General features: G+C 49.1%; 8 protein-coding genes across 8 annotated transcripts; 6 read left to right on the forward strand and 2 right to left on the reverse strand.

Moving 5' to 3' along the window:
- Positions 1 to 46: 46 nt before the first annotated feature.
- On the forward strand, positions 47 to 1,513 carry N7455_005131 (uncharacterized protein; the record flags this gene model as incomplete). Its single annotated transcript, XM_040957669.2, has 2 exons — positions 47 to 77; positions 153 to 1,513. 2 exons carry the CDS (start codon positions 47 to 49, stop codon positions 1,511 to 1,513), a joined length of 1,392 nt encoding a protein of 463 aa, XP_040811888.2.
- A 217-nt stretch (positions 1,514 to 1,730) lies between these two features.
- On the forward strand, positions 1,731 to 2,778 carry N7455_005132 (palmitoyl-(protein) hydrolase; the record flags this gene model as incomplete). The annotated part of the gene is made up of 6 exons (XM_040957562.2): positions 1,731 to 1,810; positions 1,872 to 1,883; positions 1,954 to 2,044; positions 2,102 to 2,155; positions 2,220 to 2,608; positions 2,673 to 2,778. 6 exons carry the CDS (start codon positions 1,731 to 1,733, stop codon positions 2,776 to 2,778), a joined length of 732 nt encoding a protein of 243 aa, XP_040811925.1.
- A 1,355-nt stretch (positions 2,779 to 4,133) lies between these two features.
- On the reverse strand, positions 4,134 to 4,664 carry N7455_005133 (uncharacterized protein; the record flags this gene model as incomplete). The annotated part of the gene is made up of 3 exons (XM_040957647.1): positions 4,134 to 4,261; positions 4,379 to 4,563; positions 4,627 to 4,664. The coding sequence occupies 3 exons, from the start codon at positions 4,662 to 4,664 to the stop codon at positions 4,134 to 4,136; spliced, it is 351 nt and encodes a 116-aa protein (XP_040811924.1).
- A 1,388-nt stretch (positions 4,665 to 6,052) lies between these two features.
- Positions 6,053 to 8,936, forward strand: N7455_005134 (uncharacterized protein; the record flags this gene model as incomplete). Its single annotated transcript, XM_040957633.2, has 3 exons — positions 6,053 to 6,428; positions 6,479 to 8,740; positions 8,809 to 8,936. 3 exons carry the CDS (start codon positions 6,053 to 6,055, stop codon positions 8,934 to 8,936), a joined length of 2,766 nt encoding a protein of 921 aa, XP_040811909.2.
- A 639-nt stretch (positions 8,937 to 9,575) lies between these two features.
- On the forward strand, positions 9,576 to 10,855 carry N7455_005135 (DODA-type extradiol aromatic ring-opening family dioxygenase; the record flags this gene model as incomplete). The annotated part of the gene is made up of 4 exons (XM_040957621.2): positions 9,576 to 9,884; positions 9,944 to 10,116; positions 10,177 to 10,337; positions 10,392 to 10,855. The coding sequence occupies 4 exons, from the start codon at positions 9,576 to 9,578 to the stop codon at positions 10,853 to 10,855; spliced, it is 1,107 nt and encodes a 368-aa protein (XP_040811989.2).
- Positions 10,856 to 10,913: 58 nt separating this feature from the next.
- On the reverse strand, positions 10,914 to 11,596 carry N7455_005136 (L51/S25/CI-B8 domain-containing protein). The gene is made up of 4 exons (XM_040957599.2): positions 11,413 to 11,596; positions 11,238 to 11,344; positions 11,123 to 11,155; positions 10,914 to 11,061 (listed from the first exon to the last, which is right to left on the reverse strand). Exons 1-4 carry the CDS (start codon positions 11,496 to 11,498, stop codon positions 11,003 to 11,005), a joined length of 285 nt encoding a protein of 94 aa, XP_040811911.1. The 5' UTR covers positions 11,499 to 11,596; the 3' UTR covers positions 10,914 to 11,002.
- A 364-nt stretch (positions 11,597 to 11,960) lies between these two features.
- Positions 11,961 to 12,783, forward strand: N7455_005137 (mitochondrial pyruvate carrier family protein; the record flags this gene model as incomplete). Its single annotated transcript, XM_040957537.2, has 4 exons — positions 11,961 to 12,151; positions 12,225 to 12,240; positions 12,390 to 12,526; positions 12,588 to 12,783. 4 exons carry the CDS (start codon positions 11,961 to 11,963, stop codon positions 12,781 to 12,783), a joined length of 540 nt encoding a protein of 179 aa, XP_040811969.1.
- Positions 12,784 to 13,630: 847 nt separating this feature from the next.
- N7455_005138 (putative extracellular exo-polygalacturonase) lies at positions 13,631 to 15,390 on the forward strand (the record flags this gene model as incomplete). The annotated part of the gene is made up of 8 exons (XM_040957592.2): positions 13,631 to 13,940; positions 14,002 to 14,368; positions 14,426 to 14,484; positions 14,539 to 14,699; positions 14,752 to 14,940; positions 15,052 to 15,153; positions 15,203 to 15,277; positions 15,346 to 15,390. The coding sequence occupies 8 exons, from the start codon at positions 13,631 to 13,633 to the stop codon at positions 15,388 to 15,390; spliced, it is 1,308 nt and encodes a 435-aa protein (XP_040811895.2).
- Positions 15,391 to 17,295: the final 1,905 nt, after the last annotated feature.

A 17,295-nucleotide genomic window follows, 5' to 3' on the forward strand; every position in this document is an offset into this window, starting at 1 on the left:
AAGGGAGAAGAGCGACCTTTTTTCGGGGTGCTGGCCATATTCTACCATGAAGAACCTCGAGATACTACGTCCTGTTGGTAAGTACATGTAGATCCCTGTCAAAAACAGCCGGGAACCTATTCCGAAAGTCAACAAAACCTAACCCCAGTCAGGTCGATTGGAACAATATTCAACGTCGCGCCACCAGGTCGGGTTCTATTTAAATGTTGCTGTATCAGCGACTTATTTCCTACCAGATTCATTCGTACTTCCTATCAAAGACTATGTCTATCAGGCATGCGAGGCTGCAATAGCTCAACATCCGTCGCTATCCGCCATCGTGGCAGACGACCACACACAAGATCCCTATTTCGTGCGGCTGCCAGAAATTGATCTTGACCAAGTTGTATCGTTTCAGGACAGGAAACCAGGCTTGTTAGCTACCGAAGCCGATGGCGAGCCTACTCCAGATCTTGACTTGCAAACCTTGCTTGCAACCCAGCACAACACTCCTTTCAGGGCTCCAAACCCCTTCTGGAGAGTCTGTGTCCTGTTAGATATAGAGGATGAGCGACAATTTACTGCGGCGTTCGTATATCACCACGCCATTGGCGATGGAACCTCCGGGAAAGCCTTTCACCAAACCTTCCTACGAGCCCTGGGGGCAATGGACTCCTCTGACCAGACTAAATCCATCATCAAGTCACCACAGCTCCCTCTCTTGCCAAATATCGAGCTTGTGCACCCAATGTCTCTTTCCTTGTTGTATCTTGCCAAGAAAATATTACAGGCAAAAATATACTCCCGACGGCCCACGGGTCTATGGACCGGCTCCAAGGTCCTAATCCCCTCTCAAACCCGCCTGCGGCTCGTACCATTCTCCAAACTACTCGTCGGAGCAATAAGAGACAGATGTCGACAAGAGGGTACAACGATCACCGCACTTCTGCAGACAATTGTCGCCCGCTCCATCTTCGCACATATCCCGCCTGAGTTCACGCGGCTCGCCTGCACCGGCGCACTCTCAAGCCGGCGCTGGCTGCCAGATATTATCACTGATGAGTCAATGGGTGTCTGGGTCCAGGACTACGAAGAGACATATTCCCGGGAGACAGTCGCTCCGTCTGACGGCTCCTTCCCGTGGGAAGAGGCTAGACGATCTCGTAAGACGATTCAGTCTGTCTTGAAAATGGAAGGGAAAAACGCTAGCACGAGTCTGCTGCAATTTGTCGATGATTTTCAGGAGGAACTGTGTTTGTCCAAAGTTGGCAAAGACCGCGATAAGAGCTTTGAGGTGTCGAATGTTGGTGTTTTGGACCCGCAAACAAAGTCAGACCTGCCATCCATCAAAGGGATGGTCTTTTCGCAGTGTGCCAGTGTGATGGGTAACGCCATTGAGGTGTCAGCTGTCACTGGGGGAGATGGGTGTTTGGTGCTGGCTGTCTCTTGGCAACAAGGGGCTGTGGAGGCTGATCTCATCAATGAGGTCGTTGAGTCGACTAAGCAGGAGTTATACTCTATTGAAGTGGTGTAATCACTGGGCGTCATTAACACTTAAGTGAAGCCTCTATAATGTTTAATAATGCATGCGGAATGGATGAGCTCATCTTCAGATGCTGTTATCAAATGGGCGGTGAGATGGCGATAACGTCGGCGGCAGAAACGTGGGGAAACAACAGTTCGAGAAATCTCTCCAGTTTCCTTTAACCCAAATTTCTTTTTACATCTCATATCATATATCGACTTTCAATATGACGCGTGGTCCGTACATTGTCCCGGCGCTCACGAAGCACACCGCCACTGTTATCATGGCCCACGGGTTGGGAGACAGGTAAGTGTATCGCTAGAAGATGATAGGCGATAGTATCAAGTCTGACAGTGTTTAAATACAGTGGCGCCGGATGGTATGGAAAATCACATCAATTGCCCAGCTTAAGCTTATGAGCCTCGCTTCTGACCATCGAAACCCAACAGGATGTCCCTTGCCCAGACCTGGCGCCGCCGCGGCAAGTTCGACGAGGTTGCCTTCATCTTTCCCAATGCGCCCGAGATCCCGATCACAGTTGTATGTGAGCCTCATATCTATCATCAATTTAATATTGATTGACCAAATCTCGATTAGAACTTTGGTATGAGCATGCCCGGATGGTACGACATCACCAAGCTTGGCGGTGACGTGAGTTCATTCCCAAAATCCCCGAATAAACTCACAGAGTTAACCATCATCTTCTTCTATCCAGTTGGACTTCGAAGAAGCCCTCCGCACCCAGGATGAACCAGGAATTCTCCGCTCCCGCGACTACTTCAATACCCTCATCGAGCAAGAGATGAAAAAGAACATCAAGGCCTCACGTATCATCCTGGGCGGGTTCTCCCAGGGCGGTGCGATTTCCCTGTTCGCCGGTGTGACTAACAAGGAGAAGCTCGGCGGTGTCTTTGGTTTGTCGTCCTACCTACTATTGAGCGACCGGATTAAGAACTTCATGCCCGAAGAATGGGCCAACAAGAAGACGCCGTTCTTCCTTGCCCACGGTATCGAGGATAACGTTGTTCCATTCGCCGCTGGAAAGGGCTCGGCGGCTAAACTTAAGGAGCTTGGCCTAGAGAATGTTTCGTTCAACCAATACGAGTATGTTTTTTGGTTGCTCTTGTTCCGGTTTGTGATGGTTTACTAACTTGATATTCCCATATAGAAATCTCGGTCACTCCGCGACCCCCGAAGAAATTGATGACCTAGAGAACTTCATTGAGAAGGCCCTCGCCGCTGGAGGAGAGGGCAATGCTTCTGCTGGTCTATGACTTGGTCATGATCAGAGTGAGAACATTGAAAATAGCCTTTGGAGATATACCTTGATCATGGGTTTCGTGGTGCTGCTTGCTGCTGTTATCTGGTCTAGATATCAGTTATCAAAACAGAAACAATCCACGCAAAAGCAGCATTAACAACCCCAACCCAAGTCCACTTTGGGGGTACATAACAATGCAATTCAAAGATCCCAATCTGGCATACCCTAAAAGCCAACAATACTGCGTAGTTTGGCAGGATGGGTTCCTCTTACATCACTCAATTGCATAGCTAATAATCATAGGGGATGGGATAGGTTCGGTCCTATAGACGAAATTATAGGTCGGGGGCCTGCTACTAAATAGGATGCGGTGGTCAATGCTGTCACTTCGTTGGCTGGCGCACCCGTTTATGCCTACTAAGTGGTGGTATAAGTGCCTCACACAACCTCACTAATAAAAAAAATTCATTTGCCATCTATTAATCAGACAGACGGGTCGAATATCTGGAAGGAGCGAATAGAGGGCCTGATCAGCGCGCCGAGAGCCTTCTTCCCCAACAGTGAGGACATAATGTCCTAACCCTGTGAGCCAGGGAAATGTGACCTCGATCCACCCTCCTTCAGAGCTTATCTAAAACGATTCATGGGGGCAACAAATCCATCAACACCATTCACGGGTGTGTTCTAGGTGGTGTGTGCATGGGCGAGTAATTCTATATAAATTGCAGAAGTTTCAATACCGATATAAATGTACATAGTTCTGCCAGCTCCTAGACGTAAAACACGACCTGTGCAGCTAATAATGACAAACCCTCTAGCGTATATGGCACAAGCCCACAGGCTAATTGAGCTATGTTGATAACCTCCAAATAAGAGGATTAGCCGTCCTCTACCCCAGCTACCGCTGCAGATGCGCGCATTTATCCTAGCACCTGGGCGGTCTGGCATAGACCTAGAGAAAACCCTGAAATGATAATGTGTAGATATATGAATGCAATTGCAGTAGGTGGAACGAGATTTGCTTTTTAGATTATGGTATTGAAGAAACACTTCGGAAGTCGGTAGTTGTACATTGATATAAGCCTCCAATATTGAGGCAGTAGATGCAAAGATGAGGGAAGAGTCGCAAACGTATCGTACAGCCAATAAAAATCATGACATACGCCCAGGGATATCCAAGATTGCAGATAGTGCAGAAACTTCGGGGTCTCGAAGCCCCGGGATGGAAAGAACAGTTATGGAAGGAGCGATCGAGTCAATCGCGGGAGAGGCGGAGGAAGGCTGGAGATGTAGGTAGATCAGATTCTCTGTGCGGGCACAGTATGATCACATATAAATGGTCGAGGGGCGATGGTTTTAGTCGGGAGATCATTTTTCACCCAGCATCTCCTTGCGCATCTCCTCCCGTTGTGTGCGCGTTTGTTCCTTCTCCCGTGCGCGTTGTGCCTCCAACACTGCTCGCTTCTGATCCAATTCTTCTTGAGCGGCGTACCAGACTAAAAAAATTCGAGTCATGACCATTAGCCACTGATGCACTTTCAGGCCTGGGCGAACCCGATTTCGCGGAGATAATCATCTCAAGGGTAAATTGCAAGTGCAAGTGCATGACATACTGGACTTATCGGACTTAGACCACTCCTTCAGCTTACTGACGTAGTCATCGAATTCCTGTGCCTTGCGGTTCCCCTGTTCGGCGCTGCGCTTCTGCAAATCCGGGTTGTATCGCTTCCTAAGCTCTTCATCGGAGGGTCGGAGGTATTCGACAAAAGCGGGGCCACCGACGACCATGAGGAGGCCACTATGGTGAGAACCGAATGTGAGCACGAGTCTTTGGCACGGTGCAGAGGCGTGTATCACTTACCCGGCTATGGTCTTCGCCCACAATCCGGCGCGAGACATGGTGAATCCGAAGGTCGGATGTTGATTACCGATTCAAGACTTTCGGTATGACGATGTGTTTCTCGGATGACTCGGGGAGATATAACTAGAAATGCTGAGACCGATGGAGATCATCAACATCATCGCGGCTCTCATTTGCTGTTGGAGGCGGCGTGGCGCAGCTGATGTGGCGCAGTACGCTTTGCCCGATCGAGCATGTCTCACGTTTTCGTGTTCCAAGGTTTCTCCCCCACACTTTTTGTTCACCTTTGTCGCTTTTTTTATTTAACGTGACGTGACGTCCTATGGCAGTGTTCCGAGACAGAGGTGGAGTCTGTCATGTTCTCATGTACTACCCACCTACTTACAAAGTCCATACCTCCGAGGTACCGCATTTTACAACTTTGGGCAGCCCTCCAGGGGTGCCCGATTGCAGTCCACGGGTCCACGGGTGGGCACAGGGTCTACGTTAGTCATCATTGTTTGACCTCGGACCCGGGCAGCATGGATTTGGATGGCAGAACGGCTGGTATTATGGACCACAGTTACTAGGGAAGCACAAGTGGATGCCAACAAAGTCCCGTCGGCGTTGACATTTTGATTGTGATGGGCTTGCAGGACGAGAAAGTCTGCAGGACTCGGGCCCAGCTTCGAATGCCCCCCCTGATCGTCAGGCACCAGGTGGGATTAATTTCCATCGGGCTGTACCTTCATATACAATCATGAAACACTGCATAATAACTAACATTGAAACTATATATTGTATCAAAGTATTCAAGAAAGAGTGTTGCCGATATACAAAGGATGTCTTAAATGTAAATATAATAATAGGAGAATGGGGGTATGGGGGTATGACGGCACTGAATTTTCCATACAAATCCACTCAGAAAATGAACCAAATGTAGTTAGTCTAAAAGGCACAAAAGGAGATTGGATACCCATATTAAAAAAAGCATGAAAAGTATGAAAAAGCATGAAAAGAATAGAAAAAAAAAAGATGAAAAGTCACTTTCGGTGTGGGTCAACTGTTTAATTTAAAGGTCACCTGCTTCGACCGCCCCTAAATCATTCTGCCCCCCGCTTGATTTACTTTGAACTTCTTGAATTCATTTTGGACCGGTGTGGCTCCTGACCCCCTCAGGTGCTTGATCAGCTTGCGACAGGCTTGTTGGTCACTGTGATTTGGCATTGCGCGAGGTAAGGATCGGTGTGGAGTCTGGTTGCCTTCTCAGGATATCCATGGACCGTGAAATGAATGAGCTAACTCCAAATTGCAGCCCTGGAGCCCTGGAGTTTACCGATTTGTCCCCTCCTTGCATGCGACCACCCACGAGATTTGTACCGTGAACGACCCCCCCCCCGAAGACTACTCGAAGCACCATTGTATAGTACGCGTGTTGGCTTGCGCCATGTCATACCCCCAACAACATCAAGCGCAGAGGCCACCACCTTTGCGACAATACAATAACCCCCCTCCGCGTTCTGTGACATCGCCAGGAGGATATTCGCAAGATGGCTCCCAAGGAGGATACAGCGACGGTGGCATGAGTAGCCGTAGCTACCAGCAGGCTGACCCTGGCTATGACGATGCGGCATACAGTTTCCAGTCTAGCTCCTCCGGTTCTCAATCATATGCTGCTACGCAATCTCAGCCACGCTCGATGCGCCCACCGGGTCCACCAGGTCCGGGAAATGGGCGACCTCCAGGCCCTGGATACGATGATCGGCGTGGCTATCCTCCTGCTCCCGGTGGAAGACCACCGCCGCAATCGCGGTCAAGAACACGTATGTAAATTCACACAGCGACCGCAAAGCGCCTACTAACCGACTTCAAGCCGGTGCACGCCCACCCCCAGGCGGTACCTTCGATAATCCCTTTCCCTCCTTTCCAAATCGAGATCCAAGAGATCCGAGGGCCCCGCGCGACCCGCGAGACCCTAGAGGTCCTAGAGACCCTCGAGACCCTCGGGATCGGCGCGGTCCGCCACCTCGAGGGCTAGAGCAAGATATGGCTGCAATGGACATCAATGGCAGAGGCCCGCCTAGGCCGCACACTTCTAATTCTAATGGAAGACGGCCAGATATGCGACAGCCGCCCCCACGCGGACCTCCACCAGGACGGGGCCGAGGTGGCTATCCAATGGGTCCAGTGCGAGCAGCTAGCTCAGGCAGACCAGATCGACCTGGTAGAGACTATCCAGACCCCATGGGCCCGTCTATGCCTCCGCCACCAAGAAGCGCAACGATGCCGCTCGCCCCAGGCGCACCACTTGCGCCAGCCGCACCGCTCTACCCAGGCCAGTCGACCTACCAAGAAACAGATTACCCAGCGATGGGCGAACCTCCTATGCGTCCTACTACCGCTGGAAGCATGCGACCCCCACGTTCTCGTGCCCCCAACGATATAGACCCAGGCCTAATGATCCCCCCGGCTGGATTGATGATCCCCCCAGAGCCCGCCAATCGTGTTTCATATGCGCCCAAGGAATTTCTGGACAGCTATTATGACTCCAGTGGTGCCCCAGCCGATGAACCCGATATGCCTAATTTCGATGCCATGCCAGACCCTCACCATCACGCCCCGATTGATGAGATGGGCCTGGAAACAACACCGGTTAAGAGACCAGTTCGTGGTCCGAATTCTCCACCTGGGGACTACTCGTATCCTCCCAATGGGGTTGAGGCTATGCGCTCCCAATCTCAACCAAATTTCCAACAAGCAGAGGGTGCCAATCAGTTTGAAAATGCGGGATTTCAGTTTGGAATTCCTGGAGAGCCTTCCCTTGCTCCCGCTTTGGACCATTCAAACCCTGCTGGGTATGCGTCGAATGGTTACGAAGATTACGCCGGTTACTCGCATGGTCCTTCCCCGGTCCAGACCAACCAGCCAGGCTATCCCCACGACCAGGCCGAGATTTCAGATCCTCACCAGAACCCTGATGCTCTTCCTCACCATCCAGCCCCGTTCCGCCCTGGCCATGATCAAGGGTCAAAACCTGCGCCGGTTCGGCAGTACAACGCTCCTGAAACCATGCCAGCCCCCGTTGCTCCACAGCCAATGACGGTGCCCGGTGGAGCGGCTCAGACACCGGTCACAATTGAAGAAATACAGCGGCTGCAACAGCAGGCGCGAGGCAATCCTTCTGATCAGAAGACTCAACTTCTACTCGCCAAAAAGCTGGTCGAGGCATCCACAGTTTTAGTAGGGGACAACAGCAGACTCGACCCGAAAACTAAAGCCAAGGCCAAGGAGAAATATGTGATGGATGCGCATAAGATTCTCAAAAAGCTGGTTACAGCCGGGTACTCTGAAGCCCAGTTTTTCCTGGCTGACTGCCACGGCGAGGGCCTACTGGGACTGGAAGTCGACCCCAAAGAAGCCTTCTCACTGTACCACTCTGCCGCGAAACAAGGTCACGCACAGTCTGCGTACCGTGTGGCCGTATGTTGCGAGATCGGCCAGGAGGAAGGTGGCGGTACCAAACGTGATCCATTTAAAGCCGTTCAATGGTACAGGCGTGCCGCTGCACTCGGCGATACTCCTGCCATGTACAAAATGGGAATGATTAATCTAAAGGGACTGCTTGGTCAAGCTCGGAACCCCCGGGAGGGTGTATCATGGCTCAAGCGGGCGGCTGACCGGGCAGACGAGGAAAATCCGCATGCTCTCCACGAGCTTGCCCTCATGTATCAGAACGCCGGCGGAAATGACATCATCGTCCGCGACGAGCAGTATGCCTCCCAGCTATTCCACCAAGCTGCCGAGCTGGGCTACAAGTTCTCTCAATTCAAAATTGGTACTGCCTACGAATACGGCCTCCTGGGATGCCCCATTGACAACCGCACGAGTATAATCTGGTACACTCGTGCCGCGGCCCAGGGTGAACACCAGAGTGAACTTGCCCTTAGTGGCTGGTATCTCACCGGATCAGAGGGGATTCTATCGCAGAACGACACCGAGGCCTATCTGTGGGCTCGTAAGGCTGCCACCGCCGGTCTTGCCAAGGCAGAATATGCTATAGGATATTTCACCGAGGTCGGAATCGGCTCTGCTGCCAACCTAGACGACGCAAAGAGATGGTACTGGCGTGCAGCTGGTGAGTCGACTTCCCTTTTAACTGTTTTTTTTCTTCAACCTCAGCTAACCTTTTTTTTTTACTTTTAGCTCAAGGATTCCCCAAGGCTCGTGAGCGTCTTGAAGACCTTAAGAAGGGTGGAAGCCGAATGCAAAAGACTCGTCTCTCACGCTCGGCCGTTAACAAGCAGAGTGATGGGGACTGCGTTCTCATGTAATTGGATATTTTCGTCCTTTCGTGATTTGCCACGCTTTAGATGTGGCTTGCATGTATGCATTTCCTCTGATGATCACCGGCACTTGATGTATTCACCCCGGTCAAGAACGTTTCTCTTCTACCGATTACTTTATTTTCTTATTCTTTTCTTATCCTTTCAATTCCCTTCCCTGGATCGAATTGCTCTTTTATCCTCCTTTTTCTTCTTCTCCCCTTTTTATTCTTATTTCTTTTTAACGAATTGGATGTGCATGACTGGAACGGACACGATGGAGCCGATATCCCTGAACTCGTTGTAGTGCTTGTATACATTAATAGATTGTTGAACGACTTTAATACGTGCACAATGTTATAAATATGTAACTGAGTCCATCCAGATATCCGTAAATCCGAGCCAATACTATAGGCGGATATATGGATGGTTAGCGGGTGAATTCCGCACAGCTTATGGATTTAATTTCCAATACTCGGCCTTATAATCGGCTCTTGTCGCTTCCGAAAGCATCTAATTAATCAGCTCTAGTTCTACGGTGGTAGGTTCTCGAGTTATTTTTGTCTTTACATTTGGATATAAGAGGACTGCTATTCGTTGAGTTTTGGAAAGGAATACATTGCCAGCTCCATCCTAAACAACCCATATATGTCTTCCGAATCAAACCGACATAACGACTCGGAAACACGAACCAATTCATTCAACGGACACAAGCTCACTCTGATCTCTCTTTTGACCGTCCTCGCGGCTGTACTTATTACCCTATTCTGGGGAGACACCGCCAATCTGTTCGGTCTCCGGCGCCTTTTCGGATCTTCCGCGCGCTCAGCGGCAGAACCTCTATCAGCTTCGGCATCTGCAGCAGCTGCGACACTGAAGGGACAATCCGACACATTCACTAGTGACCACATACAACCCAACATGAAGACACCCGTTTACTTCCTCAGCCATGGTGGGGTGAGTTATCTATATCCTAGGTCTTACTATGGACTAAATGCTGATATGATACCCGCTAGCCAAACATCATGTACGACCTCGACCACCCAGCTTACCGCAAGCTCGGTGAGATCGGGCGCGAGATAACCACCAAGGTCAAGCCGAAGGCTGTGGTGGTATTCTCAGCGCATTGGCAAGCTGGTCGAGATACGATCCAGGTGAATACCGCCGAGAAGACCGATCTGATCTATGAGTATGTTTCATATCAAAACCCCAGCCGGTATCCTGGAAATTCTTTACTAATTGGATTTAGTTTCGGTGGCTTCCCAAGCCATTACTACAAAGAGAAGTACCCACACGTGGGTAGCAAGGAGGTAGCGAATGAAGTGTTGAGGTTGTTGAAAGAAGCCGATATCCCGGCCGAGAGCGTGAAGCGTGGACTCGACCACGGCGTCTGGGTTAGCTTCAAGTGCGGTATGTGACAATTTGCATCAAAGCGATTATCCAATGCTGACGAGGACAATGCAGCTTTCGAGCCAGACTCAAACCCACTGGACGTTCCCATCGTGCAAGTCTCGCTCTTCCAGACTGAGGACCCAGACCAGCACTACCGACTCGGACAGGCAGTCGCTAGACTTCGCGAGCAGAACATTCTGATCATCGTGTCTGGGATGGCTGTGCATAACCTGCGCGATTTGCGGTTTGCTTTTGGCAGTTCGACCCCGATGCCGTATGCTGTTAGCTTTGACAAGGCGCTCAAGGATGCTGCGACTACTGCGCCGGCTGAACGGCAGAAGGCCATGGCTGAGTTGTTGAGGAGACCAGATGCACGCCAAGCTCATCCTTCCTTTGAGCATCTGCTGCCTATTCATATTGGGGCTGGTGCTGCGGGCGAGGATCTGGGTAAGAGAATCTGGACGTTCCCCGAGGGGAGTATGAGCTGGGCGCAGTATCGGTTTGGCGAGATTGGCAATGCTAGTAGCACGTTATGAGAGATAGCATCAAGTCATCACTGGAAGCAATTGAATTGGATTTGTTTTGGATATGAGCTTCGATTTCATCTATAGGTACAGAAGATGGATGTAGGACGGTGGGAACGCGGGGGCATAAAATAGATCTGCAGGGAAAACAAAAAGAAGTTATAGCTGCTGCTTCACCAACTGTGTAATGCGCTCTTCGATCTGGGTGTCCGACAGGCCTAAAAACATCAATTAGTATTGGAACTTGGTGCAAAATTATGGTTGGCGGGGGATATTTACCGGCCAACGCTTCTTGCTTCTCCTGGCCGAAAGCTATTGAGAGGAACCGATCGCGTTAGCTTGACTCGCTTATCTGGAGAGCCCACACAATGGGCTTGTAGGTGTCCTGTCATACCATATCGGGCATAGACTCGAGGCTGGGTGCCCGCGGCCTCGCGCATCATGATGGGAGTCTGGGGGTTGTGCTTCTTCATGGTCGGGTAGGCGCGGTTCAGGAAAGATCTATAGGCACAGAAGAAGGTCAATCAGTGGGCTGAACCTCAATCCGTCTTGGGTTAGGGTGTACGCACCTTGTTGCCGCGCTCGCTTCGGAGGTCTGGCAGAAGAGGAAGCGGAGCTCCTTCAGGCCCTGAGTGAAAACGTACTTGCCAGACATGGTGGTAGGATTGTCAAGCAGATGTAAGGATTAGGGAGATAGAGGTCTCGGATGAGCCACGGGAGGATGAGCGTGGGAACAGTGGAATTGACTTGCTAGACAGTCTGCGATGCAGTGCATTATTCACTACGGCGTTGATTCGCTGCGCAGAGCCATAATCCCGCTAGTCCCGATATCAACTAGCGCAATATGCTTACATCAGCTTCAACATCTGAAGCGTCATAGGTAGCGACAGCCCAAGAGAGATAGTAAGCGAGGGATAATTAATTGAAGTAGACTATATTCATTACTCGAGACTTGAGAGTAGCCCTTTCGTCTTCCATAGACTATATTTTCATCTGCCTGCGGTTGTGGTGGTTAATTGCCCTATCTAGCCTCCCCAACGGAAAACTCCCCCTTCCACCGATCACCGGACGACCATCCCTCTTCCCTCTCACTAAAACCACCATCCCAGCTATCACCATGTCGTCTCGTGTGGGTTTCCGCTTCGTGAACAACGCTCGCTTTGCATTCCGCAATGCCTCCGCGCCATTCCGCCGGCCGGGTGCTCAGGGCTTCCGCTGGCAGAGCTCCGAAGCCGGTGCTGGTGAGCAGCAGAGTGCCTTCCAGCGCCTATGGAACAGCCCTGTTGGTATGAAGACTGTCCACTTCTGGTAAGGATTCTAAACATGCTGCATATCCTGTCTCTTTTGCCACTGCGAATTGATGCTAACTTCTGTTTTGCAGGGCCCCGGTTATGAAGGTACGATAACTCGATTTCCTCGCCTGATATGCCATCTATACCCCCAAGCACCCTTCCGGACACAATATCTCTATCGAATACTGCTATATCTTGCGATCATTTTCCATGTACTTGCTGAGCACGATGGCTAATATATATCCCTACAACAGTGGTGTCTTGTCATCGCCGGTATCTCCGACTTCGCCCGTCCCGCCGAGAAGCTCTCCCTCACCCAGAACGCTGCTCTGATGGGTACTGGTGCCATCTGGACTCGCTGGTGTCTGATCATCAAGCCCCGTAACGTCCTGTATGTGGAACCCGATAGCAGATCTGCCAGGCATCAATGCTAACACGATATAATTTTGTAGGCTCGCCGCTGTGAACTTCTTCCTCGGATGTGTGGGTGCCGTCCAGGTGACTCGTATCTTCCTGTGGCAGCGCAACCAGTCTGATTCAACTATCGAAGCCGCCAAGGAGATCGAGCACGAGGCTGTTGACTCCGTTAAGGCCACCGCCGGGGCGGCCGAGGGCGTCGTGAAGAAGGCTATTGAGAAGTCGACTTAGATGTGAAATGGATTCTGTGTTGGCGATAGGGGAGCTTGAAAAGAGTGTTCCTGAATACATCTAGACCAGTATCTATAGGAACCTTCTACCTGCGCTGAGGTGGGTCTTTAGGGGGATTCTGGGGTTGAGTGAGCTCGCTTGTTCTGAGATAATCATTGCTTTATCTCCTCTGGGCTGAGAACCTGCTCCTTTTATTGGACAGCTGTTGTACATATAAAGCATGTTTCAAAGTGATCGGTTACTGTTCCTTCTGCGAGACGTGGCCGATAATTCCGAATAATTTCTAGTAGCAATTGGCTTGTAAACCTAACTATCCTGTGATTAGTCGTTGCTATTCAGAAAGCTATAACGCAGACGATATCTATATTCATTTGAAATACATTGGATTTAAGACATAGGGACTCTACTGGCTCTATGTATTCAATTTATCCGGGATTTTCCTCCCAATCGGGGAAATCGCGCCAGATATTCCTCCTATCAGATTTGGTTGGGGACCACCCTCACGTAACGCGAGTCAATTTGTCCCCGGTCCGCTTTTCCACGAGACAGAAACACACCATACAAGCCATGACTATGCCCTAGTTTCTCCACACATTGCGGAGTCGTTAGCTCGTTTCCCCCGGAGCAAATTGAACAAGATGGGGTTACCCCATCTTTTGACCGCCAAGGGCGCTGCTTAGCGTTGATCCTGAGCTACGTGGGAGTAACAGGGGAAACAAATTGTCAATGGCGAGACTATATATAAGCTGTCTTGGAAGTTCCCAAACGCTATCTTTAGCCGAGAAGATTGTCAATCCAACTAAGAGCCCCTAGATTCTCTTGACCCCAGATTCTCTTGACACCAACGATGAAGATTTCAAATACTTTGACCCAGGCCTTGGGGCTTTTGTTGTCAATCAGCACTACAATTGAGGCTAAGGAATACTCTCGAAGCGAGGCGTGCCACCCAAACCATCCATTCAAGCCCCTTCCGGCCAGCCATGCCAGGACTCGCACCTGCCATGTAGCCAACCATGGCCATGGACGTGATGATTCAGCCAATGTTCTTACTGCATTGAAGAAATGCAATAACGGAGGAAAGGTCATCTTTGATGCGGGCAAGACATATACGATTGGAAAGGCACTTGACATGACTTTCTTGAAGCATGTGGATCTCGGTATGTAATGCGCGTTGGAGCTCGATACGAGACGAGTGAGTACTTACGCAAGCCGTAATAGAAATCCAGGGTCATGTTCAATTCAGCAATGACACGGATTACTGGCAAGCAAATGCTTTCAACCAGGTCTACCAAAACGCTACAACGTTCTTCCAGCTCGGTGGTGAGGATGTCAATGTCTACGGCGAGGGCACCCTGGATGGTAACGGTCAGGTCTGGTATGACTTATATGCGGAGGATGCCCTCATCCTGCGGCCAATTTTGGTGGGCATAATTGGGCTAAATGGGGGTACCATTGGACCTCTCAACCTTCGTTACTCGCCTCAGTGGTATCACTTGGTGGCAAACTCATCCAACGTCCTCTTTGACGGAATTGATATCAGTGGATTCAGCAGCAGTGCACATGAGGCTAAGAACACCGATGGATGGTAAGTTCGGTTGCGTTAAAAGAGGAGCTAGCTGCAGTTAACTAACACCTTCAATAGGGACCTTTATCGTTCGACAAATATTGTTATCCAGAACTCTGTGATCAACAATGGAGATGGTATGGTTCCCTTGAAAGACTTCACCTGATCTTCTTTTACTAACCATGTCAAAGATTGCGTCTCGTTCAAGCCCAACGTCACCGACATTTTGGTCCAGAACCTTCATTGCAACGGCTCCCACGGTATCTCCGTTGGCTCTCTGGGTCAATACCCAGGCGAGGTTGATATTGTACAGAATGTGCTCGTGTACAATATCTCTATGTTCAACGCATCGGTAAGTCGAGTGCCGCGGGTAAGATATTTAAGTTTCTAACGATATTATGAAGGATGGTGCGCGTATCAAAGTCTGGCCTGGGGCTTCCGCTGCGCTCTCTACTGATCTCCAGGGCGGCGGCGGATCGGGCCTGGTGAAGAACATTACCTACGACGGCATGACCATTGACAATGTCGACTATGCGATCGAAGTGACCCAGTGCTATGGCCAGAAGAATTTGACTCTCTGCAACGAGTTCCCCGTACGTGTCCATCAATCTCCTTTTGTCACTATCTGCTTTCATTCCACTTTGATAGCGTCACTATCACTTGTTTCGGGTTTCCGAAGGCTAACTAACACATTCACCACACAGAGCAAACTTGCCATCGAAGATGTTGTCTTCAAGAATTTCAACGGTGTCACCTCTGGTAAAAGTGACCCTTATGTGGGAACGATTATCTGCTCAAGTCCCGATGTAAGTGCTCGAACACCACAGACTATGACTCACCAACTGACTTGTACAGGTTTGCTCAAATATCAACGCCAGTAACATTGACGTTATTAGCCCCGATGGGGATGATCAGTTCACTTGCACAAATGTGGGTTTATCTTGAAGATTGGTGTAACGTTGACAATAAAGTTACTAACTTATTCCCTCTACCTCTAGGTTGATAACAGTTTGCTGGACGTGAAATGTGCCTCCTCCAGCTAGAGAAATCAGCCCCAAAACAACATTTAGAGTCTTGTTGGCAAATAGAACAATCAATCATGATATTTCGATATAGACGTCTATTTTCCCTCCAATGGGCACGACATATATGCGATCTGCAAGCGTCAGCTATAGTTTGCCATTATCAACCGCTCTTGTACTTCATATACTGGTTGCCGGGCACAAGTTACCCTGCAATTTACTCGAAGCCCAATCTTCTTGACTCGAAATATGAGTTGCCCTAAAGAGGTCACCGCAAAGCCTGTACCTATTCGATAATAGAGACTTGTTTCTGTAAATCCGAGTGTTTCTCTCTTTCTATCTCTCTCTCTCCCGCTTGTTCAATTATTCCACGCATGCACAAACTACCTCGAGACATGCGCCTGCAGTACATTACAGTGGAAATATATGCAATGGAACCGATATCTAGGTGTGTTTATTTGAAGTTGGACATTCAATTGAAGCCCTCCATGTTGGAAATCCAAGTTGATTCGTCATAATTAACATGTCTTTGGATTTGTTCCACCCTACACCCTAATTGATTTCGTGCATACATCGCTTCTTGCACACGTCAATTCTTACATACCAAGAATTCAGAACTCCTACAGAATTGAGATTAGCGGCCGATGCAGTTATCTTGAATCCCAGGATGGTATTGCAATCCAGACTGCTTTCAACGCATGTTCGCCTTCTGAAAACCCATGTACGAACCATGGAATCAAGAAGAATCCAGCGTTTACCGCTGTCACTGCTTATTTCCTATCTTCTTTCTGTTTCTCTCACCACAAACAGCACATTTCATACTGAGGGTAGCTGGATATACGGGAAGGAAAGGAAGACATAAATATGACTTCATTTCCAGGTATGAATAGATTAGACAGTTTCACAGTTTCAATTCTACACCTTGTGAAAGATTCAATCCAAAGTTCTTACATGCTGTTTAGTGTATTACTTCTGTAGTATATTATTCAACACTCCAAATGACACACCTACAGTAGCTAGCTAGTCAGCTGCATATCCAGGGGTAGCGAACTACACGCTAGCGATGAGAGTCATCCTGACCATACATCATATATGCTAATTGTCATTTTATTTGAAGAACAAATAATACGGTGCCTCGGCTACTGTGCATCATACATACATGCGTACCGCCGGATATTTTGTCCCAATACGTGTGCAAATGTGGAGTTTATATATCATGATAGTACTGCATGTATTATTATAATATGATAGGTATAGTATGTACTATAAAGCCCTATGTACTCCGTAGGCAGGTATGCAATAGTAGCTAAAGCAACCGCCTGTACGGAGTATTTCCTCACTGCAATGCGCTCTCTTTCTGTCTCTCTCTCTGAACTAGAATTGATTTCATCATGGGGTTCTTTTCTAGCACGCAACCCTGCCAAGCAATGAGCTCATCGCTCTTCATTTTTAGGCACCATGTCAGACGTTTCATCCAAATTTGATTGATGATATAGTGGGGGCAGAAGGATTTGCTAGAATTGCTTTTGGAAAAGGGAGGAAGAGATTTCTTTCTGAGCTCCCCCTTAGTGTGTTAGACGAATGGATAGGGTAAAAGCACGAATCCAAATTAAAGACATTTTACTTTATCTTACTTTATTTTACTTTACAAGTTCCCATCGTGTGGAGATGGTGAATTGGATGAAAGCCTTTCCCGGGAGCGAATGACACTATTCAAGACCTGAAGCCTGCTTCCATATTCCAACAATGATATTTTTCTTTTGGAAGACAATTGGAAATGGCTATTAGAAAGATGAATGAAGATATTGTATATCAAATTCCCATCTATTTACGTATATGGGAATAGGCTAAACCACCGAACCTATGAGCCAGGGCCGCCAAAAGGGTTATACATCATTTTTAGATTGGGAGTAACGAGCACGAATA

The sequence above is a fragment of the Penicillium solitum genome (assembly GCF_028829755.1).
Source record: "Penicillium solitum strain IBT 25940 chromosome Unknown utg000003l_segment0_segment0, whole genome shotgun sequence".
Classification (NCBI taxonomy): domain Eukaryota; kingdom Fungi; phylum Ascomycota; class Eurotiomycetes; order Eurotiales; family Aspergillaceae; genus Penicillium; species Penicillium solitum.